This window comes from Struthio camelus, chromosome 17 (assembly GCF_040807025.1).
Source record: "Struthio camelus isolate bStrCam1 chromosome 17, bStrCam1.hap1, whole genome shotgun sequence".
NCBI classification, from domain to species: Eukaryota; Metazoa; Chordata; class Aves; order Struthioniformes; family Struthionidae; genus Struthio; species Struthio camelus.
Genome location: NC_090958.1, coordinates 13,720,285 through 13,746,562, shown reverse-complemented (window position 1 = coordinate 13,746,562; position 26,278 = coordinate 13,720,285). Strand labels below are relative to the sequence as shown.

The 26,278-nt window shown below is 37.2% G+C and overlaps 1 protein-coding gene across 7 annotated transcripts in view; it reads right to left on the bottom strand.

Annotated features, from left to right (window-relative positions):
* Positions 1-26,278, bottom strand: part of LOC138061431 (uncharacterized) — a 345,010-nt gene that overhangs the window by 241,207 nt on the left and 77,525 nt on the right. Inside the window, exons 5-6 of one of the 7 annotated variants that reach the window (XM_068911646.1) lie at positions 11,655-11,708; positions 3,036-3,112 (exon numbers count right to left, since the gene is read on the bottom strand). The exons of the other annotated variants lie outside the window; for them this stretch is intronic. Coding sequence (XP_068767747.1) covers positions 3,036-3,112; positions 11,655-11,686 — 109 coding nt within the window. The 5' untranslated portion in view covers positions 11,687-11,708. The remainder of the gene's footprint in view (positions 1-3,035; positions 3,113-11,654; positions 11,709-26,278) is intronic. 7 annotated transcript variants of the gene reach the window in all.

The following is a 26,278-nucleotide window of genomic DNA, read 5'->3' as shown; positions in this document are numbered from 1 at the left end:
TGCCTGCGGATTAGGCTGGCTGGAAGCCACAGAACTGTGCTGGTGAAGCACTGCACCCAACCCCATGGCACGCTGCTCCCCTACAGGCTTTACTTGTGCAGATTCAGCTCTGCACTGACTGTGGGCCCACAGTGTTTTGTGGAGCGTGGGAAAAAAAGAAAGAGTTTGCATCTGGCTGCAAAGTACTCTACACAGATCCAGTGTCCAAGGGACAAGCGTTAGACTTCAGTTCATGTTTCCTTGTAACCATTCGCATGCTCCTCATTGTATTCTGCAGAATTGTAAAGGGGAAAACGGACGAAGGAATGGAAACGCTTAACGGTAAGGAGAAAGCCCAGAATGAGAATCTTGCCATCCCTTCAAAATTAACATTATATAGGCTTTGGTCAAACATGAGCTACTGGACACAACACGGGAACTATTGAATGAAATGCAATAGCCTGAGCTCTGTAGATTAGACAGATGATCTAATTGCTGCTAGAAGGAACTGTAGCACAGCTGGCAGAGACTGACATAGTTTGTTTCAGAATAGATTAGATTTTCTCACCATACTTACAAACGGTCAAATTGCTTCCTGAGATCATTCTTTTCTAGTGTTTGTGGGCCAAATGCAAATATCACATGTAAGCACTCTATTCCCAACTCTCATCTGCAGAAGCATCTTTTATTGCCTGCCAAACTAATCTCAGAATGCTCCATTTCCCTATCGGGAACCGAACTCCTGGTTTTAACACGAAATAGAGAGTCTTCCCAGTCATCACTGGAAAGTCAGGATACATCACAACTACCCACTAATAGATTGCTAGAATGTGTGTGTTGTGTACTGAACAACACACTTCGGTAGAGTAAGCTATTTCAAAAAGTGGGTGTTTTTAATTTAAGATTCTGAACTTAAAAAAAAAAAAAATCAATGCGAGTTAGAGCATCTTTTTTTAGAAATCTTTAAAGCCTTCCTCAAAAGTACTTAGTTTTTTTGATGTGACTCTTATCATTTCAAAAAGCAGCTTTTTGTGAATTTAAACACCATATTCAACCATATTTTTACAATTTAAGGAGAATGCAAAAAGTGAAAGAAATATTATCTCACACGTCATACTGAAAGGAATGAATGAAAATGAAAAAAAAAAAAAAACCTCCAGGCCTCAGTAGTGTGAATGAAATTTAATTCAATCATTTGAGGTAAGTACAAAAAGTAAGAAAGAACATGGCAAACTCTTCAATAGTTGCTGCAAGTTTTTCAGAAAGGGATCAAAATATCTCCTAACAAGAAAAGCACTTCACAAAGCACTGAATCTGTTTTATTGTCTAAACTAGGGTTTTGTAAGGCATCTATTTTATTTTTATTATATTAAAAAATAATCATTTTAAAGTCTTAATTGGTGCTTAATTGGACCAATGTACCGATTTTCTCGGAGGATTCATGCTATATCTTTGTTATGCAAGTGCCTTTTTTTCCTTTTTTATCCTTAAATATGAGAATCCTTCCAGTGACTCATAGAAGCATTTTTAGCACTGCTTCAGTTACGGTCCTTTGTCAGCTGCCTCACGTGAGATGAGATAATCAACTCTTCAGTGAGATTTCCTTTATTTACATTTTAATTATGTTCATCAACCTGATTGGGAATGGGAAGCCACATTCTCTAGAGGACAATATACTCACTGTAAAGTACTATATTTGACTACCATAATCCAAAAAGGTTTAAACAGTACATTCTCAATCATCCAATGAGTAAATACTTTTTCCCATAGGCTCCTTACATCCACCTTCTACGTCAATCAAGCATTTATATTCTTTAGACACTGCCACTGAACCAGCTAACCTGATATTTTACAGTTTAAACCCCATAGTTTAAACCTGCTACTTAAACAAGAGAATTTTGAGTTTCCAAATACTAAACTCTCAGAAAAAAACAGGTAAAAAGACTGGCAAGATCTACTCAGCTATTTTTCTCAAGTTTGCTGCATTTAAGAATTCAGTCGTGACCTGATAGAACACGTGTGCACTTCTGGCTGCCAAATTAATGCCTCAGATAGCTATCCTTGTATGTGCTGGATTTTGAACAAAGTGCATTGTCTAAATATATCTTTGCTGAAGCTAAGATGACAAAATGAAGAACAGATAACAAATGGAAGAGTCTGGTCTGTCCTATAAGATGCTTAGTCTCCAACTCATCCACCAGAAGAGTTCCCAAGGTGGATAAAGAGTGACTCAGCTAAACAAAATAAACTGTATTGTCATTTCCAGAAAATCAAGTCCAACTCCAGTTTAGGAAAAGCTTTCAAAAGAGTTGAACAGCTGGAGACTGGAAAAGGGAGAAAAGGGAGAAACCAAACCGTTTGGCAACAAAACAAAACAAATCTTTTCATCCCTTCTGTCACTTTTGTTCCTGACATTTCCTGCCTTTATGAGCGTTTCATTTATATTAATTTTTAAATCATTGTTCCAACTTCAGAATAACCTTGGACCAGCCAAATAAGGCTTTTAAATCAAACATCAAGCAAAGCCAGATAGACCACTGTATTCCCCTTCAGTATTACACTCTTGGACAACTTACTGCATAAATTACTGAGCTTGTCAATTAAGTTTAGAGCTTCAGTAAACCATCTATATTGAATATGATTTGAATATGAGGGAAGACTGTCAGATCAAATGAAGGAGATTTATGCAGGATTCTTACAGCAGATTTATAATCTGCTGACTTTTGAGTGAAAAAATACGGCAGGTTCTTCATTACCCTTTGCTTAGAGTTCTACCCAGAAACATCCTGGAAAGGAAAGAAACCTGTTCTAATAATTTATGAGACTAAGCATCACATTGATCTTCACGCCACAAAGTAATGAATCAAATTGCTAAAACTTTTTAAAATTATGCCTTGTATTATTAGCACATCAAAATTCATAGCTCATGATTATTATTTTTAAAACACACTTTTTCCACTTGAGCAACTATTTATCTATTAACTTGGGTACTTAAGTTTGTCTCATCAAATCAGGCTATCATCAAATATCATCAAATAAATACTTAGCATTTTTACCTCCATCTATGTATCTCAGACCCTGATTCATCAGTTGGTTCTGTATGTGCTTAGGTTTGTAAATATAAATTGGTTCACTGAAATAAAACAGATAATGAATACACATAAACTGAACTGAACACATAACTTTATGAATAGGATAAGTGCTTAACAAAGGAAGAAAATGACATATGGGAAACTAATGCACAAGAGTTAAAGCTGACATTTTCAAGCAGATCCAAATGACTAAAGTGTCAAAACCCCTGTCGTAGTCTTTATATTCCAGCAGAGTATCTTTCTGATTTGACCGTGTTTCCATGTGCAAATTAATTCATAACAGAAGAGAAGTGTGCATTAAGTTTTTAAATAAGAGAAGGACAGATCTGCAGAAGAACTAACGTGATTTATATCACTCAAGATTTTTTACCTACTACCTGTGGCAAAGAAAATTAACATATCCCTCAGCAGGAGCTTCCTAAACAAGGATCAACAAATTCCTCACCGATGGAAGGATTTAATCTCTCTCTCTCTCTGTCTCCCACAAGAGCTCAAAGATAGCTGCCTACCTTCATTTTAGTTCATACAGCGTTTCTGCTACTCTCCATTAAGGGTTTTGTTATGCTTATTTTAAAGGTTCTTGCAAAACAGCTCTGTAAATAAGACCCTCCCTTTAAACACAAGGAAGTTCATCAAGTGAACAAGACCTAGAAGTATTTTTTCAGATAAGCTTGCAGTTCATTTGATAATCTAGCTCTTGGGGAAAAGAATCCTGAATTGTAACACAAGGCACAACACCCCAAACTGATTAAAGCTGAATTTCACCTTCCTATTTGTGTTCTACGTTTTACTTAATGACTACTCACGATACATGGATGGTGCTAATGAAGGACAATAAACCCTTAAAACACATATTGAAGGGATTAGTTATTGACAAAGGTTTTGGACAATTTCTACCATAATCATGTAAATTCCAACAGATGTCTACCTGTCTTAAAGGTAAAGCAAGGATTCTGGATAAAGTTTCAGACTGCAAGCTCAAGTCTTTTTTAAGCAGATCACTCCTCCTTTTTGTGATGAATTAATAAGATCTGCTGTCTCTCCTAGAGCTTAGTCATTATGCCAGCTCATCCACAGATTTTCTGAAAGAAACTAGCAGCAACTACTCTGACGTTCCACATAACCAATTCTGCAATAGCTTGTACTTTCTATACAGCGTCTTCGAAAATTGAAGGTAATGCTCATTAACCTGTGTTGCTCACTGCATATAGTGCTTCAGGCATTTATACCAAAGTGCTTCCTGTTCAGTACTTTCTAAGCTGCTATAAATCTTTCCTACTTACTCTGACCATAAAAGATCTCTAGGGAAACTCTGCACTATTTATTTAAAGCACTGATAGAAGTTTCTGAATTATTCATAATTCTCACAAATAGTTAACTTCCTAAAAACGATAACTCATTAAAGTAGTCCCTTTATTTCCATACGTAGGTCAGCAGCTCTATTGATAACTTAACAGAGCACTCTGATTTTTTTTCTGCTCAAGAAAAGAAATGAGAGCTGCAGGAGCAAGGTGTCCTTTAACTTCATGCTGCACATTCACATCTAGATGAACTGAATTTTTGTTGACTGTGAGCATTAATCGTGTAGTGGTTTAATTTACTGGAAGACCACAGGGCACCTTCCTGCACATAAAATAGTAGCTATTTTACTTGGCTTCCCCTTGTCAAAGAAACATCTGGAAAACTGATCAAAAATGCTAAAAAGATGATAATCTTTTTTTGGCTGGCACAAGATGCTAATTGCAAATGCAGAATAATACTACATAACTATTTTCTGAAAAGTACGTAGCTAAGGAATACTGAGGAGGAAAAGTGAGGTACTGAGGTTTTAATTTGCTAAGGTTGGAATCTAGTCACAATGTCAGGGAAACAACTGACACTTGGAACAAGAAGAAAAGTAATCTGAATGTTTTAGAGCACACACTGAAGTGTTTAGGATTCAACACTGAACTGTTCCGGATTTCATCTCAGCTGCAGTATTTCCAGCAATGCGCTATTCTCATAGCTTGCCAAATTTACCCTTATTCTCATTACTGGTCAATCTTATCCTAGAGGTCCTTACTGGACCACTGCCACCCTTTTCTTAGAAGTGTTCTCATTATTCTTCTGGCCTTTTTTGTGGTGTTTCTCAGAATTGCACTATAACCTGTTATTGCTGCAAGTTATGCAGAGGACGTGCATATACTCACTGCCAAATAGCTGGGAAGCTACTGTAGAAAAACTATTCTGTAAAATATTTGTAGATAAGTCATTATTAGAAAAGACATTCTTAGTTATGACTTTCTTTCTTTCCTTAACAGCTACACTATCATTACAGATGACAGTTCTCACAGTGTGTAAGAACTAGCTAGCGCACAATAATTGTAAGTGAGGCCTAATGACTCTTCTGCTCTCTGGCTTTTTTGTATGGTATCATCCTATATAAGATCATAAGAACAGTAAAAACCAAGCATGACTTGAGAGAGAGACAAATACATCTCCTGTTCTGAGAGAGGACTCTCTGCCCCCCTTGAGTCCTGCCTCACTAGTAAAAAAACAGTAACAGAAAACAAACAGAAAAAAAACCAAATAACCCCCCCCCCCCCCCCCCAAAGTCCACCTAAATCTCATTTCACACCTTAAGATAGCCTGGAATTGCTGAACCTCTTCCCTGCCAGAGTGGTAGAGACAAGGTCAGACAACAAAACCTTAAGGATGACTGATTTGTCTTATATCCTCAGTGTAATAAACACCACAGCTCCAGACAGCTGTAAATCATGTCAGTATTTCAGGTCAAAGGCTGAGGTGCCCGAGCTTCACTGATACAAAATAAATGAGAATTGTCACTGCCCAACCAAGGAGGACTCATCCTCAGCACTGGGATTTGGCCCCAGCTCATGCTCTGTAAGTCTTCTAAGCTGCTGATTAAGCTAACCCTAAACAACAGTTCCCAGAGGCCCGCACAAAGAGCAACCCGAAAGACTGATACTAAAAACCAAGCTTGCCTCGTACAGAGGGGCACATCCCTTTTAAGTCCCTCCTTCCCTGGCCCTCTGTCTCCACACCGTCCCTTGTGACTCTCTCAGGATGAGGGCCTTGCTTTCAGACCCCACCACCCTGACAGGAAAGGCAACCACACACATCGCAAAACAGAGATGAGGTCTTGCAGCCCCTCTCACACCGAACCAACATGCTTGGTTCTCCTTTGAGGTGGTCTCCAGAGGCCTGAACAACCTACCTCAGCGAGCAGCTCAAACACAGCAGTACCTGTCAGGCACGCCATCCCCAGCCAGACCCCCTGCCTCAATTTCTCTCTAGCCAGCTCTCCTCTGAGCACAAAATTTTCAACAGAGAAAATCAGAGCAAAACAGAAAAAAAGGGCTTGTTTACAAACTGCCACTGTCCACCATCCAGATCAGCCAAATCCTTCTCCTCAGCATTGCTTTCAGCCTGGCAGCAACTTGCACGTCCACAAGATTTACTGTCACCTCCTCAGAAAGCCTCCTTCTTTCTGCCCCTGCGAGACCCTGCCTTCCTCAGGGGTTGCTACCACACTGCCAGCTCCCTGCCCTGCTCCGAGGGGCTCAGCTGCCTCCCTGCCAAAAAGCTCCTCTCGAGAGGGGACCCCACAGGCCCTGGGACAAGTCCTGCCCTCTTACTGCAGCTGAACAGCTGCAGCCACGTGCAGCACACAATGAACAAAACACACCCTACGGCTATGGCATGTCTCTTTATTTAGCTGCCTTGAGATTATACAGAACTGGAGCAAAATATGCACTGGCCACAAAAAGTTGCCTATCTTAAGTTGGACACTAGAAATTATAATAACGAGCATCTTTAAGAAAAAGAATAGATTGAGTACAATGAAAACAGGTTTTGAACTTTTCTCGCTTTTACCATTGCTTTATAAGAGATGGCAGACAGGGCAAGTGTACTTTTCATATCTTTGTACGGCAAGCGCTAGTTTGATTACAGAAAGCACACAATGGAATTCACCTCCAAGAAAACTAACAGTCATATCACTGTTGGAGAACATTTATTGCCTTAGTGATGTGCACGCATCTCTCGAATTCAGAATGGAAGCCTTTGGGCTCACGTTTTATAAGCCAGGATATGGCAGAAATCTGGGCATTTTAGCTTAGTCTTCAAATAGCAGCCTGGCAATTCTTCCGCCACCGTTCCCATCCGTTAGCGCTGATCCACCAGTAACACAGGGGAACAACAGGCCAAACTGTTGCCAAGTGGAGAAATGCCTGGCGGAAACGCAGAGCAGTCTGCTGAGACTAATCCGTGTTTTATATTCAAGAGGAGAATACAGATATAGTAACTGACTCCTAATATTTGCAGCTAAGGTTCTTCCACATACTCCTCCCAGTTCACCCAGTAACTGTTCTCAGAACAGAGCTCAGAGCTGTATTTACTGCATCTTCTTTTGACAAAAATTAGAGCTCCTCACGTGTGATGTCAGAGTTATTTGGAAACCATACAAATCAGTAGGAGCAGAACACCGCACACCTAAATGGAAATCAAGTCAGCTTTACCGGGAAATCTGCATTAGAAGTTACCGTGAAACAGACTGGAAACACATAAAATGGATGTCTTCAAAATAGCCCACTGAGCACACTGATGTACAGCAAACACACTTACAACGGTCATGCAGTCGGATGCCCTCCGGCTGAGGAGGGACTCGGAGGCTCCCCGCGCTGAGAGCGCTGCAGGGCTTGGCACGGCCTTTGCCGCGTATGAAAACGTGAACTCAGAAGCAGCAACAGTGCTACCTTCTGAGTAAGCACAGCAGATCTGGGCAGGAAATCGTTTGTTGTTACACATTTTTACAAAACCTCCCAATTTCTGGTTCTACATCAGAATAAAAAAAAATCAAGAGCTTTTGAATTTGCCTGCAATCTGTATTTAGTGTAATATTACAAGACATCCTCTTACCCCAAAGCACTACTGTACACAAATGTCGTCCTCATGCAGTCTAGAAGTTTCTATAAAGTATCTATTAATAACTAAAAAACACACTAAAAATTACCGTTTCCTTCCTTGTCAAAAATATGTCTTTCTATTCTCTAGTCACCTTTTTCTGCCAATATACATTGTAACCAGTTAATGGCCTGTCTCCGTAATCCAAACGTACTGGATTCAGCATGGAAAATGATCAAAATCCACTCAGGACATTAAAGAAAACATAGGAAGACTTTGACTTTAAGAAAGGAGAAAAACCTCAAAAGATTCATTTTAAATGGGTGAAACTGTTGCCTCAAGACTCTGAGGGGCCGGGAAGGGCTGGTAACGACCCGTTCCGGAAGGTTCTTACCCCACAGTTTGCTTCATTACTTCCAGACCGTCTGAACTTTCTGAAGAAAATCTGATGCCATAATCCTTTTTGCCAGTTCTACCAAATGACTTCCTTCACTCTCCAGTTTAGGTAAAATTTTCACCAAAACAAAACAAAATGAAAACAACCAAAACAAACCCACCCACCCAGCATATACCAAAAGCGATTTGATCACAGTCTGAATGAACCAGTTTCGTTATCAGAACAGATATATGCTGTTGGTAGTCTTTCTGTAGATCTACTCTACAGAATTATTTTCAAAGCACATTTCAGTTTCAGTATTCTCACAAGGATAAGGTGTTTAAAATCTTCATTTGGCTGCCAGAAATCAACAAATGCTTTCTTTTTCATTATTTAGCTGAAAAATAGTGAACTCAAAGATTTATGTTTCTTTTCTTGGGCTGAACTGCAGGCTGGCATAGCTTTCTGGTGCATATAATATAGAAGAGGAGAGACACTGTCCCATGAGTCTCATCCATTTAAAAGTCTTTGATGAATCAATTATGCCTTAACCTTGCTGAAATTTGTGCGCAGTAATACTGTGTCTTCATGCATCTCGTAGCAAGATCATGTCATAGATTTAGGTAAGAGAGGAAAGAACTCAGATTACAAAAGTGCTTTTCCTGATTTTTATTGGGCATGTCCTCATAAATACCAGTCATGAGCAATGCTAGGGGAGAGTGGGAGTGGCCAAAATGATTTGAAGGTCTATGCCATATCCAATTTGAACATTTGCGCTTTAAGATCAAATTATTTCCCATTGTTCCACTTTCATCCTTACTTCAAAAGCCTCAGTCAATGGCACAGGAGGGATTTTAGCTTTATTAATACAGTAAGAGAACTAAAGAATCTCTCTCTCTTCATTCTCCCTTTCAGCAGCTATTACAATTAGTTCTGCAAAATCTTTCTAATGGAGGACAGGCTGAAGTTTGGGGGAGTGGGGGAACTGGAAGTAGGTCAGCTTTTCAGCTGACTACATTAGAAGACTTACAAAGTATAGTGCTGTGAAAAGACAATACGATGGAGGTTATCTCTACTCATGCTATAACCATTAACTGTCACAATACAGGAAATTACTAATGGTAACATAAAATCGCATCACGAGGAACAAATGAAATGGTAATTTTATCTCATCAGTTTTTATGTCATTTGTAAGCATTTAATTTTCAGAATCAGTCAAGATGCGTACAGCCATCAGATTCTTTTCAACAGATTTTTGATCCATGTCTTATAAAGTTTCCTGTAACTTTCACTTTCAAAAGGCAGCATCAGTTTTGCAGACAACACAATGCATCTTAATGCGTTTTAAGCTCCATACCTCTTTATGCTCGCAAGCTGTAGCTCTGTTTGTTTAAAATTCTTTATTCAGCCCGTGTAACTCATCAGATACCCAAAAACTCTTAAGGTTTACCTTTAGTTTGGGACCAACAAACATTTTCCAGCACTGTCTGCCCTCCAAGACAAGTCCCTCTACCCTTCCTCCCACTGCCCATACACAGATACACCCCCACATTTCTGTAGCGAGGAAGCCTGGTAGCTCAGGCCAAACTGGAGCTGTGGTGCGCTCCAGCAGTCAAGGCTGGCCTGCAGAACTGCTGTGTACACATCAGTGTACCAGCCTGAGCACCCTGCAGTGCGCTCCTGCTCTCTAGGCTAACCATGGCCCTCGATACCTTCAGAAGGGCCATGGAGCAATCCAGAGAGGCATACTATCTGTGGTCGCCCTTCTCAACACTTGGACAGGGCACGGACTTCTTTACTGTTTCTAGTGTTACTAGAACAGAGAAAATCATGAATCATAGAGTAATTTAGGTCAGAAGGGATTTCTGAAAGTCATCTAGTCCCATCATCCACTCAAAGCAAGGCCAACTTCAAAATTAGATCCATTGCATTTGAGGAAAGGTTGAACAAGTGCAGGTTTCTCTTCTTCCAGCCAAGGCAAGGACTGAGAAAAATGAGGCAGCTAAGAAACACCATCTGAGTGCAAAACTGGGAGATATTGCATGTATTACAATTATGAGCTCAACAAAAATGTAAAGGAACAGAAACTAGTGTCTTCCTTGGTTAGCCTGTGACCATCCATTGCACTTATTGGCACAGTATGGCAAAGTTGAGAATCACACAGGAAAGACTTGGAAATATACTACCAAAAAATCAATAAAACTGGCCTGCAGTAGACAGTGTGCCCTGGTCTTGGTCCTTCTAATCATTTAAGTACTCACTTAATTGAAATGAAGCCTTTTGGACCAAGGAATTAGAAATAACATTTAAAAAATGCTCAGAGAAACCTCTACAAGGTTACAGACAATAAAACACCATAGTGAACAATGCATGAGAATATTTGCTGCATTTAATGTTTGGTATAATAATAGATCTGAGCTTACAACTTCACTTCTCTGATTGACCAGTTTTACGCTAATTTAACTCCTAAATTCTCACTGATCACCAGTAAATCTCTTGGTACTCATTAAGGGTATCTCAACTAAGTAGAACATTTGCTAACATTGTCCCCAGTAAGCAACGGTCGTTACTATTCACTCATATTACGCTAGAGCAGCTCCCTGGCAGATGTCCTAGTAAAATAGCCATCCCGATTCATTACATTTCTCATTAAAGGAATAAATAATATATTCACTATTGAAATTGAATCAAAATATTAGAAGATTCATAAAAGTCTTCCCACCTCATTCAGGGGAAGAGCAGATAGACATTACCATAAGCATTTTACAATATATTGCAAGCATTTTTCCCTAACAGCACATCAGTGTCACAGTTGAGTTATGATATTCCAAAATGCCAACCTTCATAGCTGCAAAAGTAACCACAATTTCTAGAAGGATACACCAAGGTCTGTAAAACAATAGGGTGAAAGGAACATACTATAAGCCTTTCTTTTCTTCCTCATCCTGTTCTCTGCCATTAACTGTCTATTTGCACTTCAAGATCAGTGAAGGTGAGGACACCCAACATTCCTGTAACAGTACTTCAGTGGTCTTTAATTAATTTAACTTTAAAGACAGAACTCTAATATATTACATGTCTACCTTAATCAAATACGTGGGTGGTAATATTTATGGTGAATTAAAGAGCAACTACATGCGGTTGCTAACCACGTTAGCAGACACCTAACACAGACTTCCTGGACACAAGCATGCAGCTGAAACTTCAGTGGTCTAATCTTGCAAAGTGCAATGGCTCCCAGTTCCTCTGCAAATTAATGAGATTTGAAAACAGTCACCTTTTAATAGGAAGGTCTGAAATACCTTGGCAGGACAGGTCCTTTGGTAAATGTCATCGCTGCTGGTAGTCTGAAAAAGCTTAACGCAGTTGTGAGTCAATAAGCTGTTTTTCTGTTGTGAGTTCTTTCATTTTGAAGGAGTCACAGGAGGAAGAGTCACTAAAGAATGATACAGTGAATATAAACATGATGCAAACATGTCTTAGAGCAACCACGTGATGTCAGATCAGTTCTTTCCTTCACCATGTTTCCTTCTTTCCTCCTTTTACTTTGCCTTTTTTAAAGTGAAGAGCACATTTCAAACAGCGATCAGTAGCAAAGTTTCCCATAGGAAAACAGTGATTTTGGACTATGTTCCACTAATATCAGTAAAATTTAGAAAGCATTATTTTCTGAAACAAGTGTCACAGTTTTGGGCACTTGGAAGCAATAATCAGGGTATAAAAATTTACAAGAGACCATATCTGATCTTTCCATTAGGATTAATTGTAACTAGTGTAACAGAGTCATAAAGAAGCCCCAGAGAGAAAACCTCTCCTACAATTAATTGTGGCATTAGACTAATAAAGTAATTCATATTTCCATTAACAAAGCTGAGTGCAAACAGAAATGATTTTGAGTTTTATTTGATGCAAACACAACTTATTATCTTAATTAATCCTTTTCCCTGGTTTTGTTTTCTGGAATACTTTTATCTCAAATAAAGCAATTTTATCAACAAGCAATTTTATCAACAAGCAATATTTTATCTTTTATACCCTCAAATATGATGTAGGAACTAAAGCTGGATCCAAGAATGTATTTAGGTTACTAATGCCACCTTATAACTAGGTCCCTGTTAGGAATTTCTGTATCAGCTCTACAGCTGACTACAAAACAGATCCATTTGTAGCAAAGAAGGGTCTTAATGCTATGAGCCATAACTAACATATGGTTAGATGCTTACTACTAGCAGGTTAGCCCCAGGCAAGTTGCACCTCAGATGAATATGGAATTTATCATTCCGTTCCTCGCCCTTCTTATCCTGAATAGACTCATACAATTATTCATAAGTCTTCTCAGAATTCACTGCTGAATTTGCTAAAAAGGATTTTAAAAAGACATCTTACTACTTCTTCTCCCTCACTATTTTGTCATCTTCCCTCTCATTCCTTCTGTTTTCTTTCCTTCCCTGTCAAACTTACAGGTGCAGAAAAAACTGTACAGGATAGGATCAACGGGCTGTCTAACTCAACATCCTGTTTCAAATGTCTCAGAAGAACATGGCGATCCCAAAGCTGATATCTAGCCCGTGATATATCCTTTTGTTGGAGAGTCAGTTGTTTCAGCCTAATAAACTAAGAGGTTTTTTTATTCTTCTATTTGACAGTTAAAAACAGATTTTTTTAATTAACTATAAAAACAAGCAATTCCTTTCAAAATCTAATCTGATCATTGTCTCAGTTATTTTGTCGTCAATATAGTAAAGTGCAAATGAGCAGAAAGATACTTAAGCATATATTTAAATGCAGAAGATAGCACTCAAAATCAGCAGGACTGAAGCCTGTATTTAAGTACTTTCCTGAATCAGGTTCTGAATCAAAAAACTACATTATTTAATCAAGGAATTTCATTTGCATTCCCACCTTTCACGAAATTTACAGTACATTGTTCAATTATATTTTCTAATTATGAGGAGGGATGCCAAATTCCACTGTTTGAATTCCTTTATAACATCTTCACTTAGAAAACTTCTCTTTGTCTTTGAGAAATTTCCTAAAGAAATAGGGTTTTAAGTCTTTCATCACTTTGCTGCTCTGCTCTGAATTTCCTCTCTTTTAAGCAGTCCTGGAACCGGGTAACATATTCCAGGGAAAAGCTTGCTATTTTCAATGTCATTCTCATCTCCTCTCTTGAATTTAGAGAGCTAATGAGAAATCTCCACAGAAGTAGATAGCTCTTCCCTTCACAAAATATCTATACCATAACGATAACAAAATGAACCTTTTCTAGAAACAGCACTCTGTAAAGATTTAATGTTAAAAAAGCCAGAAAGAAAAGATAACACTATGCTTTCAGACAACAACCGATTTTTATTGCCTTTGAAATACTGCCTGAAAATCACAAGGTATTGGTACCTGCAGGAAACATCCTTACATAAACACCTTCCTAGAACTTTTAGAAGCAGTCATAAAAGCAGAAATTCATACAGGATCTCTTTTTCGATATTTGAACCTCAGTGACTGCAAAACTTCCTTCACTCCTGTTGTCCTGAGGGCTTCTTTTCTGCTATGACGTAAGCAGTATAAATTTCTCCCACTACTCTGCCAAGGATTTAAGCAGAGAAAATTTAATAGAATAGGAAGCAGCAGGGAGACAAGTTACCAGAGCTGCTGAGATTATGGGCTGAGAAGAGCTCATGGGCAGCAGAAGATATTAAAAATAAAGCAGATAAAAATAAAAATCTAATGCTATCTGAAAATTATAACCAATTAAAAAAACTAATTAATTGTAATTAGGAGATGATATATGTAATTGACTGAAATTATACAAATAATTAAACCAATTAAAAACATTGGGATTGTTGTGTTAAACTTATTTAATACGGAAAGACTAATTACAAAGTAGCTGAACTGAGTTATAGGATCAAGTATGAGAGCTGACAGTTTGTTCACTCATTGGAAGTGGTTTATTCTGTAAGTGTTTTCTTAAATACAAGCTTGAAAGTTAGCCCTGCTTTGAGGAGGAGGTTGGATTAATGACGTCCAGAGGTCCTTTTCAAACCAGATTCTCTGTAATTCTGTATAGTATCCAACACAAATGGACTAAAGGAAACACGGGCCACAACTCAAGGCTTATGTTTTAAATAATTTTTTAACCTTAAATAGATCTTCCAACACATTTTTTAAAAGCTCACAGAAAAAGTAAGTATAGAACTGAACATCTAAGGCAATGCATTATGATTTTCCATAAGGATCAGAGGTGAAGCACAACAGGAAACTTTATTACTCTAAACCAAAATAGTGCTCAATTCTAAAATGAGTATGGCACCATTATCACTCTTGTATTGCACCCTTCAAATTCCTTTAATTAAAAGTTATTACGTACATATGGTTTAACAAAGAATATTTTTTTTAAGTGAATACCTCTGAGTATTTACCTCTGATATTTCTACTGAAACGGCTGATAAACAGGGAAAGGAAAAAGCAACAGGAAGACTACTGGACTGAGATGCGAATACTGTGTTTCTTCTAGATTCTATATTTTCAAGGCATAGCCACAGCAGGCAACGGCACGTAGCGCCTAGTCACGTGCCACCTGCAACAAATGTAAGTCCAGTACCAGAAAACCTGCCAGTATGGCACTGCGCAAGCAAGCAGGGCTTATTATTGCCACTTCAATGCCTTCCTGCACCCTGATTTCAGGATGATGGTTGTTATAACTGCAAGATGTTGCAGTGTATTGTGCAGACCCGCCAGCCCAGAGTTAGCTTTGAATGATTTGCATGGTTCTTCGGCATATTATGCACATGTGCTTGTGCAGTAGAAGATAGAAAACTGCAAAAAAATTTAGAGAACAATCTAAAGGAGTAGGCATGTAAGGCATCACACTGCAGATAAACAGATTCAACATATTCTTTATGTTGAGCAGTATCTAAAGATATTTCAACCTAAATTCACTAATTTAGAATAAAATTTGTTTCCAGTTACAGTGCTTGCTCAGCACCGTAATGATGGTCTACTTTTGGAAACTGCTAGAGTAGCAATCTCGTCATTAAGCTGAATCATAAATAAATTGCCTCAATTTTCTCTGCACAACCTTCATCGGTTTGTTACTATACAGTTTTTAATCAACATTTTAAAAAAATGTAGTTTAACAAATAAGGCTTTTTTGCATTCTGTTAAACATGCTACTCTTTCAAGAGCTTAAGGCTACTCTAAGAAAGCTGCATATATTCCACTGGACAGCAGAGGATCCTTTGGCAGAAAGAGTTTTATCCACCAAGAATGACCTCATCCTGCATAAGGCCAGACGTACATTTACATTATCTACTTTTATCTTGTGTATATTCCACCTGGTTTTCCCTGGAGGTGAGCCTAAGGGCTCCATAGAATCAAATTTATAGAAATTGCTACCCATTTCCTCCCTTCTCAACTCCTATTTTTTTTAAACTGATAAAAGAACAAAGGCATGATCATATGAGTGAGACTTTGCATTTCTAGTAAAGCAGTTTTAAAACACTACCTGCTCTCATTTGACAAGCAGTAGCTCTTCACTTTTCATTCACTGCAATATAAAGTACATTTATTTGCATAAAACTACAGAGAGACTATCTGGTATCCACTGTATTGCCTCTATGGCACTAGTTTTCAGTGAAGGAAAGTCAAATCATTTAATCTTAGAGATTAATCTTAAAAACCTTTTGTTTTGAGGGCATTCATCTTAATATAAATAAAAAAAGCACTGGACTGTCTTGGAAGGGGAAAATAATTTCTCTAGCAGTTTTATCAAACATGACAAGCAAGCATCTCTGAATTCTTTACTTCATTACCATTTCAGATGCAAATAGAGATAGAAATCTAAAATGTGTAATTCTCAAGCTCTTGCTCTCTCTCAAAATCAGCGAACAGAATTAATTTAAGACCAAAGTTGCACTTTAGGATTGTTGTATGATAAGATGATCTAAACAAAGAATAAAAGGAAATTCATTGTCAAAGGGCTGCATAGCAGGGAATCATTTTCCAAAGACTAGTAGCAATTGGCTTTTTAATACCTTTTCACCTAAAGATCTGAAAGCATCTCTCCAAGTATTATTTTGGCCCTCACGTTACAGATGAAGTAATTAAGGTATAAAGTATCTCAGAAGTTTTGTTTCGATATTTTTATTGAAAAAAGGCTATTTTATTATAATTTTCTCAGACCTTTCAATGAAATGTTGAAATCAAAGCACTTTGGATTGTAGGAATGCAGATATAATGGCCTGGAAAGTAGAATATAGCATACAATGAAAATGGAAAATAGACAGTGTTATAAATATCTTAGGACCTCAGCTAAAACTCTTCCACCAGCTCTGCCTCTAACCAGACACTTTGGTATATACATTGATCTAAACTGACTTTCACTGCTACTTTCTTGACAGAGGTCAAGACTGATCTGTTTTTCCTCTATTTCATTTACTTAAATAGCACCTTCATTGTGATAAATACAACAGAAAGTTTCAAGATAATCAATGCAGAAATGTTCTGTTCAATAAAACAGGCTTTCAGAGTGGTGAAACAGATTTGTACAACACAGATGCTATGAGTCTAGGTATTCCTAGGGGCAAACAAAACCCATCAACTAAGAATTGATTAAAAAAAAATAGTTAAGAGCAGTTCTATTTAAGCTAGTTGCAAGCTGGTCTTCTACCACCAGGCTTTTTTTCCTTCTAGGAGTCACTACACTATTCCCCCTTTAAAATCAAATCAACACTCTTGGTTTCAGAGAGGTGTACAAGAGGTACAACACACAAAGGAAGATGTTGAGTAACCCAAATGAAAAGATCTAGCTTTCTTCCATGTAACTGGTACACACTCAAGAAGTTCTAACATTTGGAGGTCTGAGGGCAAACAGCTACACTATTTTGATGTAAGTTGGGAATTCAATAATACTGCACATTTCAGAGGCACCTAGAGTAATTAAAGACTAGAACTACAAAGCAACCAGGGTTATTGGATTATAAAAACACTAGTGACTAAAACCAAAGCTGTGAGGAGAAATGGCTTTTAAGCCCACAACTCTCCCATGTAATAACGGAATTAAGCACACTTGTAGTTTTAGGTTCAGAAGAGTCCAGAAGTCATGCACATTAAAAGAAATCATTTTAAAGTTTTTCTACGCCTACTCGCAACACCTTAAGATAGGGCAGGACTGGAACCATACAAATACAAGACTTCCTAAAGAGGAGACCTTTCATCACTTGGTTCACACTAACTTATATTTATTTAGATATCTGGGTATACAACTACCAGAACATTTTATGGCTAATTGATTCTGAAGCAAGCGTTTGCAACAGTATCATCCAAAAGCTACAGAGTCACAGACACAGCAGTGGGCTATCTACACACGCAACTCAACATTATCCATGCATTAGAGAAAGCTGTGACAGGGAGCCCTGAGATTTCCTAGCATTTAAGGCATTTTGTGACTCTTTAGCATAGCACCACCTTTTGGTAGCTAGCAGAGGAATTTTGCTTATTTGGAATTTAAACCTGTAATGCTTTCAGGTTTTGCTTTCCTAGATGGAAATTTGTAAGGTTAGCTTATCTAAGCTTATAGAATCCCTTTAACTCTACAGTACCAATGCTGTCAAGAAATGTTGATCTTCTTCAACAGTTTCACAACCAGTAGTGAATATGTAGTGAATGTCACATATGCTTTGCATGGCATAAAATAGTTCTTTTCCTCATTTATAAATTCAATACATCCAAGACATCAACTTATATTTAATTTCATTTACTCTCTCAAGCAGAATTATAGCAAAGCTGTTTCTCCATGACAGAAGTTGAGTTTTATATAAATATATTCTCTTTTCAGGTGACAGTAACTTCTATCCAAGAGAAAGGTGCTAGATTTCACTAAATTTCAGCAAGACGTTTTTCTATCTCCTCATGTCAATAGCCCCTCTTTCTCAACTATGAAAACACTATTTCAATCCTAACTTTGCACACACTGTTCTGAGCAAGGTTGTAAAAGGTCATGTCTTGGCAGTAACGGAATCTGTACTAAGTCTTAGTAAACAGAGGAGGAAGGGGAAAAGGGTTGTCACGAAAACATGACACTTGCCAAAAACTTCAGGCACCTATACCAACCTCTGTTTCTCTGAACCTTCTGACTTGCACTGAGTGCTTTCTGCCAACCCTTCAACTCATTTTAAATGAAATAGGCACTAGAAAACAAGCGTTCTCATTTGCATTAGAGTGGTGCTTGGAGTCTTCCTCTGGAATCAGAGATTGTAAAATTGCTACTGTGCATATTAAAGAAACAAAGTCTAGACATTAGCAGATAGAAGGCAGGGGATGGAAGGTGGATTCTCATTTTACAGCTGGAAAACAATCACTAAAAGATTAAATGATTTGCCTAAGGTCATGCTTGAGACTGTGGTAAAGCTGAAAACTGAATTCTTATTTGGATTTCTAGGCTAGCTATTAAGCAGCTAAACAAAGCTGCTCTTTCACTATTTTTTGGAGAGGTATTCTTAATATATATTTTAGTTGGCATAGGTGAAGTGGAGGAATAACACAGTACATCTGTGAAATGAATAAATCCAACTCCATTCCAAGATGTCAGAGATGATAGCTTGGATCTTCCACAAATTTAATAATAAAGTGCCAGAATCACAGTCAGTTAGAAAATAACTCTTTGAAGTTTAATGTAATAACAACTATTCTACTCCCTAAGCAATTATCCAGACATTTTAGGATATCAGGGACCACTTAGTAGGAAGACAGCTATTGAAATTACAACAGAACTGTATTTACATGATCAAACAAGTTCCACTGGCAGTAGCTTTACTGGTAAATATACATAAAGGTCCACTTTATTATAGGATTTTCCTTATCTTTCCATCTTCAGTGAAGATGGATAAGCAAAAACAGCATCTCAAAACTCTTCACCTTGAAGTGATTTGGGTAACACTAAAGTTAAAGCATCCTTTTAAATGTGGAATCAAGGTGGAAATTCATTTTATCACCTTATTTAAATGGCTCTCATAGTAGTCACTATCATTGCATCTGAGCATCTTACTCGTACCAGCAGTTATACTGGAACATCCATGGGACAAAATAAAGATCCTACACCTCACATTGTGGAGAGGTAAAAGATGCAAAACAAGTATTCCCTCACTGCTAGAATTCATTTCATTTATTTAGTCTCCACATTCCTCCCACTCCAGCCACCAATGAGAAAATCAACATTTCATTGGAGCCAATCATTCAGTTCCCTCCCTCCCAGCACACTTCTTCATGGGATAGTTCACACTGTCACAAGATGTCAGATACTAAATAGTTATCAGCCACTGTAATATAGATCCAACTTGAACTCATGAACTAGAGAAAAAACGTTCTGAATCTTACTCTCAGTAAACGGAGCTAGCCAATTTAACAAACTCTTCAGTTCACGCATTTCTACAGGGATTAGGGATGATGAAGTATTTGCCACCCTTTCCCAGCTACTAGATTCCAAATGGTGTAGGAGCTTTATTATTTTTATTAGAGAAAACATGTCTATAATTATTTATACAGTTTTAGAAAATGAAAATTGAACCAACATCTAATTAACATAGCCCTATATCAAAACTTTGAAAGGATGCCAAGTACATTGTTCTTATGAATCATTAAGTTATTTGCTTTCTAAAGAGCTAACTCTACTGCCAAAATGCATTCCTTGCCACAAACCAACAGTAGCTGTGATAGATTAAATCATAAGGAACAAAAGACTGGGCCCGGGGAACAGAGCTAGGGTCCTGAAGCAGCTACAGACCAACTATTAGCACTGGCTGGTATAGCATGAACTCCAGATTTGTCTAACCTACCCTCCTTTCTCTCAGTTTACATTCCCCCTGCTATGAATCTGGCGTGCAGGGACTGAGATTACCCTTTGTTAGCACAAATACTTGAAAAGAGCAATACCACACCATCATTCATCTGAAGGTTACTACATAAGGCCCTTATCCAATTAAGACGATGCAGGTGGTGTGCTATATGTGTAGAATCATTGACTTTCACAAGGCTACATCACTTACAGTTTAGCTATCAAAAGTTGTAAATGGAAGTATCAGAACTAAAGTAGTCCTTACCACCAGTTTTTGGGTTTTTTTTAAATCAGTCCACATTGCTCAGGAACCTACTATTACTGTTATTAAAAATGAAATAATTCTACTACTACCCTAGTATTAAATGAAGAGGAAGTTCTAATTATGAGTTAAATTGCCAAATTACAGAAATCATCTTGTTTTCTACAACAAATTTCAATCATATAAACCAGTTTAGAGTTATTTTACAATATCAGAAATGGTTTAATGCAAGATGCTATAAGCAAATAATTGAAATAGGCACTAATAAGACTCACAGTCTCTCTTCATTCAGGAATAGGAAACATGATGTTCTGAACTCATTCACCGTGAACCTACATTTCCAATTGTGAGCTGAAGCCTGGAGTTTTATAGAACTCACAATCAACTGGTTATGTTCATGCTAGTGAAGAATACTTTATGGTATGATGCCAAATTAAATGACAACAAATTAAATATTTCATCTCAGTCCCTAAATAGCTTGAGAGACTTCAGATGTGCTGGAGATCCTTAGAAACTGAGAGTGTTAAGCTGGCCATGTTTCATCTGTGCTCTCAAAGGGTGTGTCGAAATGCAATAGATTTCTGAGTCAAGCATGTATGCCAGGATAATCAACCATTCAAGGAGTGTTTATTTTCACATTTGGGTTATGAGTCTCACCATATCATTAAACTAGGGATCCAGGGATTTGATATTTAAGCTAAACTTTTCAACAGTCAAGCACAAGAGTTGCTGTTCAATTACTGACTTCACAAGGCTAATCCTTGCTTTTTTTTTCCATGTCATTTCTGTATCAGCTTTAAAAGCAAAACTCTATCCAACCTATTCATAAATCAAAGCATCTGTTATACAGAAGTCCTTAGTGTCAGACACCTTGACTTAAAAAAAAAAAAAAGGCCACCATCATAGAGAAAGGGTTGTAACAATTATGACAAGAAGTTTTCTAATGAGCTTCTTGCACAGCGTTGTTATATGCCTTGAGAAATCTCACAAAGTCACTCAGCATACAATCTGTTGCAAATTTCTAGATAGATTTCTAATAAATAAATCTAGAAAAGTTCTAGACAAGGCTTTAATAAGCATCATGTTCCTAGTCTCACTAAGAGATCAACATGCAGTTCTACTCAATTTTGCCTTTGCTGCATGCCTTTACTGCCAAAAAGAGCTGTACAGAGCTTACTCTATTGCTTCTTTAGAAACCACAAGTAGAACATTCTAACCACAAAAAAAGCTGTGGCTTAGAATAGCTTAACCATTTACATCGAAACAAAATTAGCTACTCTTCTTACCACAAGCAGATTACTAGTTATACTTGTGAGAATCCTATTCTCATGAGTAAGAGAACCTTTTGCACTTGACCCATCTCTGATCAGATATATTGCTATACAGACTCCATCAATATAGCTTTTTTTTAAATCAAAATAGAGCTTTGACTGCTTTTGTTTGCCAGATAATTACTATTTTTAAAGGAAGATGCAGAGATCAGTTTATGATAAATACCTGTGACAATATGTTGTGTTGCTTAAACCTAAGAATCTTTCTTGCCACTCTCTTTGCATGTATTTTCAGTGTTTATGCTAAAAAAAACACAGTTTTATTCTTTAAAATTAAAGAATATATAAAAAGTACTGCTAGGTATTTAGCACAATAATAATCAGATTATTCAGTTCTTTGGAAAGTCATAAAAAAGCAGGAAATGAATTCAAGGAATCAGTCACTGATGTTGTATTGATGCAGTACTTTTCAGTGGTGGGTTTCCTTATTTTCCAGTGACAGACTACTCAAAAGCTGGATTAGTCTGTGTGTTAGTGTCATGGCTCCATCTCTTTAAAGTGATTAGTCTTAGGGATTCTAGGTTCCCAGATTATCAGACAAAAGCTAATTTAGGAATGTAAAAACAAAGCCTTTTGGGTCAATTATAAAGAGTGTGCTCTGTTTTTCATTAAAGATCCTATGGTGATTTCATTTTCCAAAGTCATGGGAAGTCTAAACAAAATCTCTATAAATACAGTTCTTAAAACACCTATCTAATAAATCAGTGATTCAGGAAATCATTTATCCAGGAACAGATTTAAAATTTAAAACATGTATTCAAAATATCTTCAATTGCTTGCAAACAACTGATGAGAACATTACAGTTCATCTACTGATTAAAACCTTGACTCTGAATTAACTGCTCTTTGTGAAAACAAATGTCAAGGCTCCTCCATATTCATTCAAAAGGCAAAATTCAGAATTTTATGCAGTCCGTATGCTCACAGACGTTTCATTTCACAGATAACATACAATATTGATCAGTGATATTTAATCAGATAAGCACTTAAGTCAGTTACCTACTATATTCAAAATCAAATATACAACACTTACTTTAAAAACAAATTATGTATTAACTAATTATCAATATGCTCTATTTATTGCTCTGAGGTTAACCATTAGCTTTCCTTTTCCTTGTGCCTGTTAAAGTTGACAGTAACTTGCTTTGAGCAAGAACAGAAGCATTACTTGAACACTGCATTACTGAAGGAGAAACAATTATAGTAATGAACACAAGTGATCTTATTAATAGACAAGTACACTAGGTAGAGCATGAGACAGAACGTATACCTAGAGACTACTGAAATACCAACACATTCAAACTGGATAAGCTGCAGAAAGGTTACTAACTAGAGATTCAATATACAGGAGAAAATCCATTCCTGAACACTGTATCTAGCTCCTGTCATATTACTGCATCCAATCTGGGACTCTGAGGGAGATTACCGTTTTCATAGCCGTCTTCTGGGGTGGCTAAATGCAATAAATATCCTTCAGAGTACAACTTGGTATTTTCGTCACAGGATTTACTGTAGTTGGCTTTGCTGCCAAGGTGTATTTGTCATGTATTTATTTTTCTTCTGCCCATCACTGTTGAAGGATTGTGAGTGGTTAAACAGAACAAAGGAAAAACAGCCAGAAATTTCGTACGATTTAATTAAAGGAAGAAATCAAAGGGATAGCAGCCAGCAAAGAAAGCTTAAATGAAAAATTTACTACCTGTGGATGTAACTCCTTGTGTAAGGTAATAAAATACTTGGCACTTTGGGTTCATTGTGAAAAGAATCATACATCATCCGCTGCATACTGTTCACTTTACATCTCTTCTACGCAAGCCTCAGAATAAAATCACCACTTTCAACAGCTGCAGCTGGATCTTGTTTTAGGCTGAATAACATTTCTTTAATATTTATCTCATCTTTCTATTGATACATGAGAGCTGTCTAGACTCTGTCTGCCAGACCAGAATTCTGACTTCAATTTCCTCATGTTCTTCTAAGTCACTGATGACAGAGAAAACTGGATTTCTATGCCCTCTGAAATGGAGGCAGGTTGGGCTACTCTTGCTGAGCCTCACCTAGGAACTATTTATCATTTCATGATACTTAATCATAGTTCTTAGCTGGCTCCAATGAAAGAGAAAAGCAAATATTAAAGTCATTTTAATCAAACTGGCCTAAGACAGCAACATTCAAAATCTTTTAAAGAAAAATATTATTATATATATTGAGAAATTGCATGTTATTATTTATTTTGGTTGAGACGGTGCCTAAAGCTTGGACAGCCAGGCATCAGGGCCTTGTTAAAATTGACATTGTGCCACCAGAAAAAAAGGCAACCCTTGTTGAACAGCATGCATAATTCAGACTTGAAAAAATATTCAGCATAGGCTTGATTTATGGTCAACTGGAGTTTTCACATTGATTTATACAGGAGGCAGAATAGGAACCAAGGAAGAAAAAAGGTGGTCTAGTGACTAGTGTGGTACTCTGAGATATGCAAGCCCCTAGTTCAGTTCCTCAGGATACTACAGATCAAAGCGATCCCAGACCAGTCTTCTGGGCTTTCTGGGATCTTCCCAAAGTGGACATGATCACATAGTTGATTTCTCAGGGATTTCCAACAGAAAGATATTGGAAGGATTGTGGGGTGCTCCCATTTTGATCATAGGGATTGTATGTAAACAGAAAAACAAATATCATCATACTTCAATGTACTAGACATCTAGTTTCATTACTAGCTCACTGTACAAGTTCAGTCATTTAACTCATATATGGCTGTTTTTCTTCATGTATAAAATAGGGTAGCCACTGATCTTTTCAGTATGTACAAAGAAGAGCTTGCAAAAATGTTTTGGGTTAAATGCTTTGCTCACGAGCAACTTCACTTCTTCCCAAAAGGAGGCTGTAGAACAATTTCATCTGACCTAAAAAGAAAGTTCTGAAACTTCTGAAGTTTCCTACGATCCCTCCTCCAGAAATAACATTGTGTTTTTCTGGACTGCCAATAAAAATGGTTAAACAATACTAGCAGCAGGTAACATAAAAATGCTTTGAGAGGTCCTCTGAAACATAATAGTCAACATAACCCCCTATTTCATACTCTAAATATAAAAATATCTGCACAGCTTTACATTCTCACTTTTCCTGACCAATAACTCTGTATACGTATGCATGTGTGATATGTAGAACTATGATCATTGCCATGATGCCCCTTAATAAGGATTTTGGCTGCTCCTTTATTTATCAAACACAAGCATCAATATGTGCAGGGCTTTTATTTTTACATTTTTGGACCAGGCAATGCACTGTGAAAGAGCTTTGTACTAATTCAGCTATCATATGACTTAAAATTACTGTATGAGCCTAGACGATGTATCTTTAAACACTCATCTTTCTAAACAAGCTAAACCAGAAAAAAAAAGGAAAACAGAATAATGAAACAATTAGCCTAAAGTAACAGATGAATCATTTCTCTCTCTTTTCTCTACATATTTGTTTGGAAGGGAATTTTGGTAATTGTAATCTTCTTCCCACAATAAAAAAGATAAATTAAGTATAATTACAGAATGGATGAAATCCTCAGCCTATCATTAACAGCAAGAATCTCATAGCATTTAGTAGTACCATGATTTCAGCTGTCACACCCATGGGAACTTTGCGTCACGGTGTGAACTTAATGGCAGTCTAAGATGGCTTCAGCTCTTTTCTTTCTAATGCTTCCTGGATCTCACTTTGAAAATGTTCCTCCACAATTCTATTCAGTCCCTCTCTGTATGTAAATTACACCTATATTCATCTAATGTTTATACTGTATATTATTTTAGACATTTTTCCTGAGGAAAAAAAAATCCCTTCAGGCCAATGGAAGTGCTTAGCATTGGCCTTCCATGGACTGGCTTCTTGTGGAATCAACCTCAAATTTTTCACCAACATCAAATAGGAATCTCATTAAAACCACTTAATTTTTTTTTAAGGTTTCTTATTTTATTGATAAATGCATGTCCAATAAGATCTGCATTAATATATAGGCCAAAAGATGAGAGAAGCAATTGGAAAGAACTGAAGAGCTAATAAGTGTCTGACAAGTCTATAATCAAAGATAGAGAATCAAAAATTGGGGAAGAGCAACCAAAATAACACATATCTGAAAAAATCATGCTGTATTTCAATTACTGTTGCTAAGTCATTTGCTCACAGAATTGAAACAGAATGCTTGTAAAAATCCATATTTGCTTGACAAGAGCTTAACAAATCTTCAGTTAAAATTAGGTTAGATTGCATGTCTTATATTAGAGAAATTGATTTTTAAACTAGTTAATCTTGTTTCTTCTAAAAGTTTTATCGCCTTTATAAAAGGATCCTTGAACCTCCTTGTTTCCCACTGAGCTCTATTCCATTGGCTTCTTAGTTCTGCTCTTTCTTAAAAAAAAAAAAAAGAAATTCTCATTATTCCTCTGCTGGAGTACACAATGAACACAGTCACATCCTCTTTATGCAAGCAAAGCTTCAGTAAGCGTTAATGAA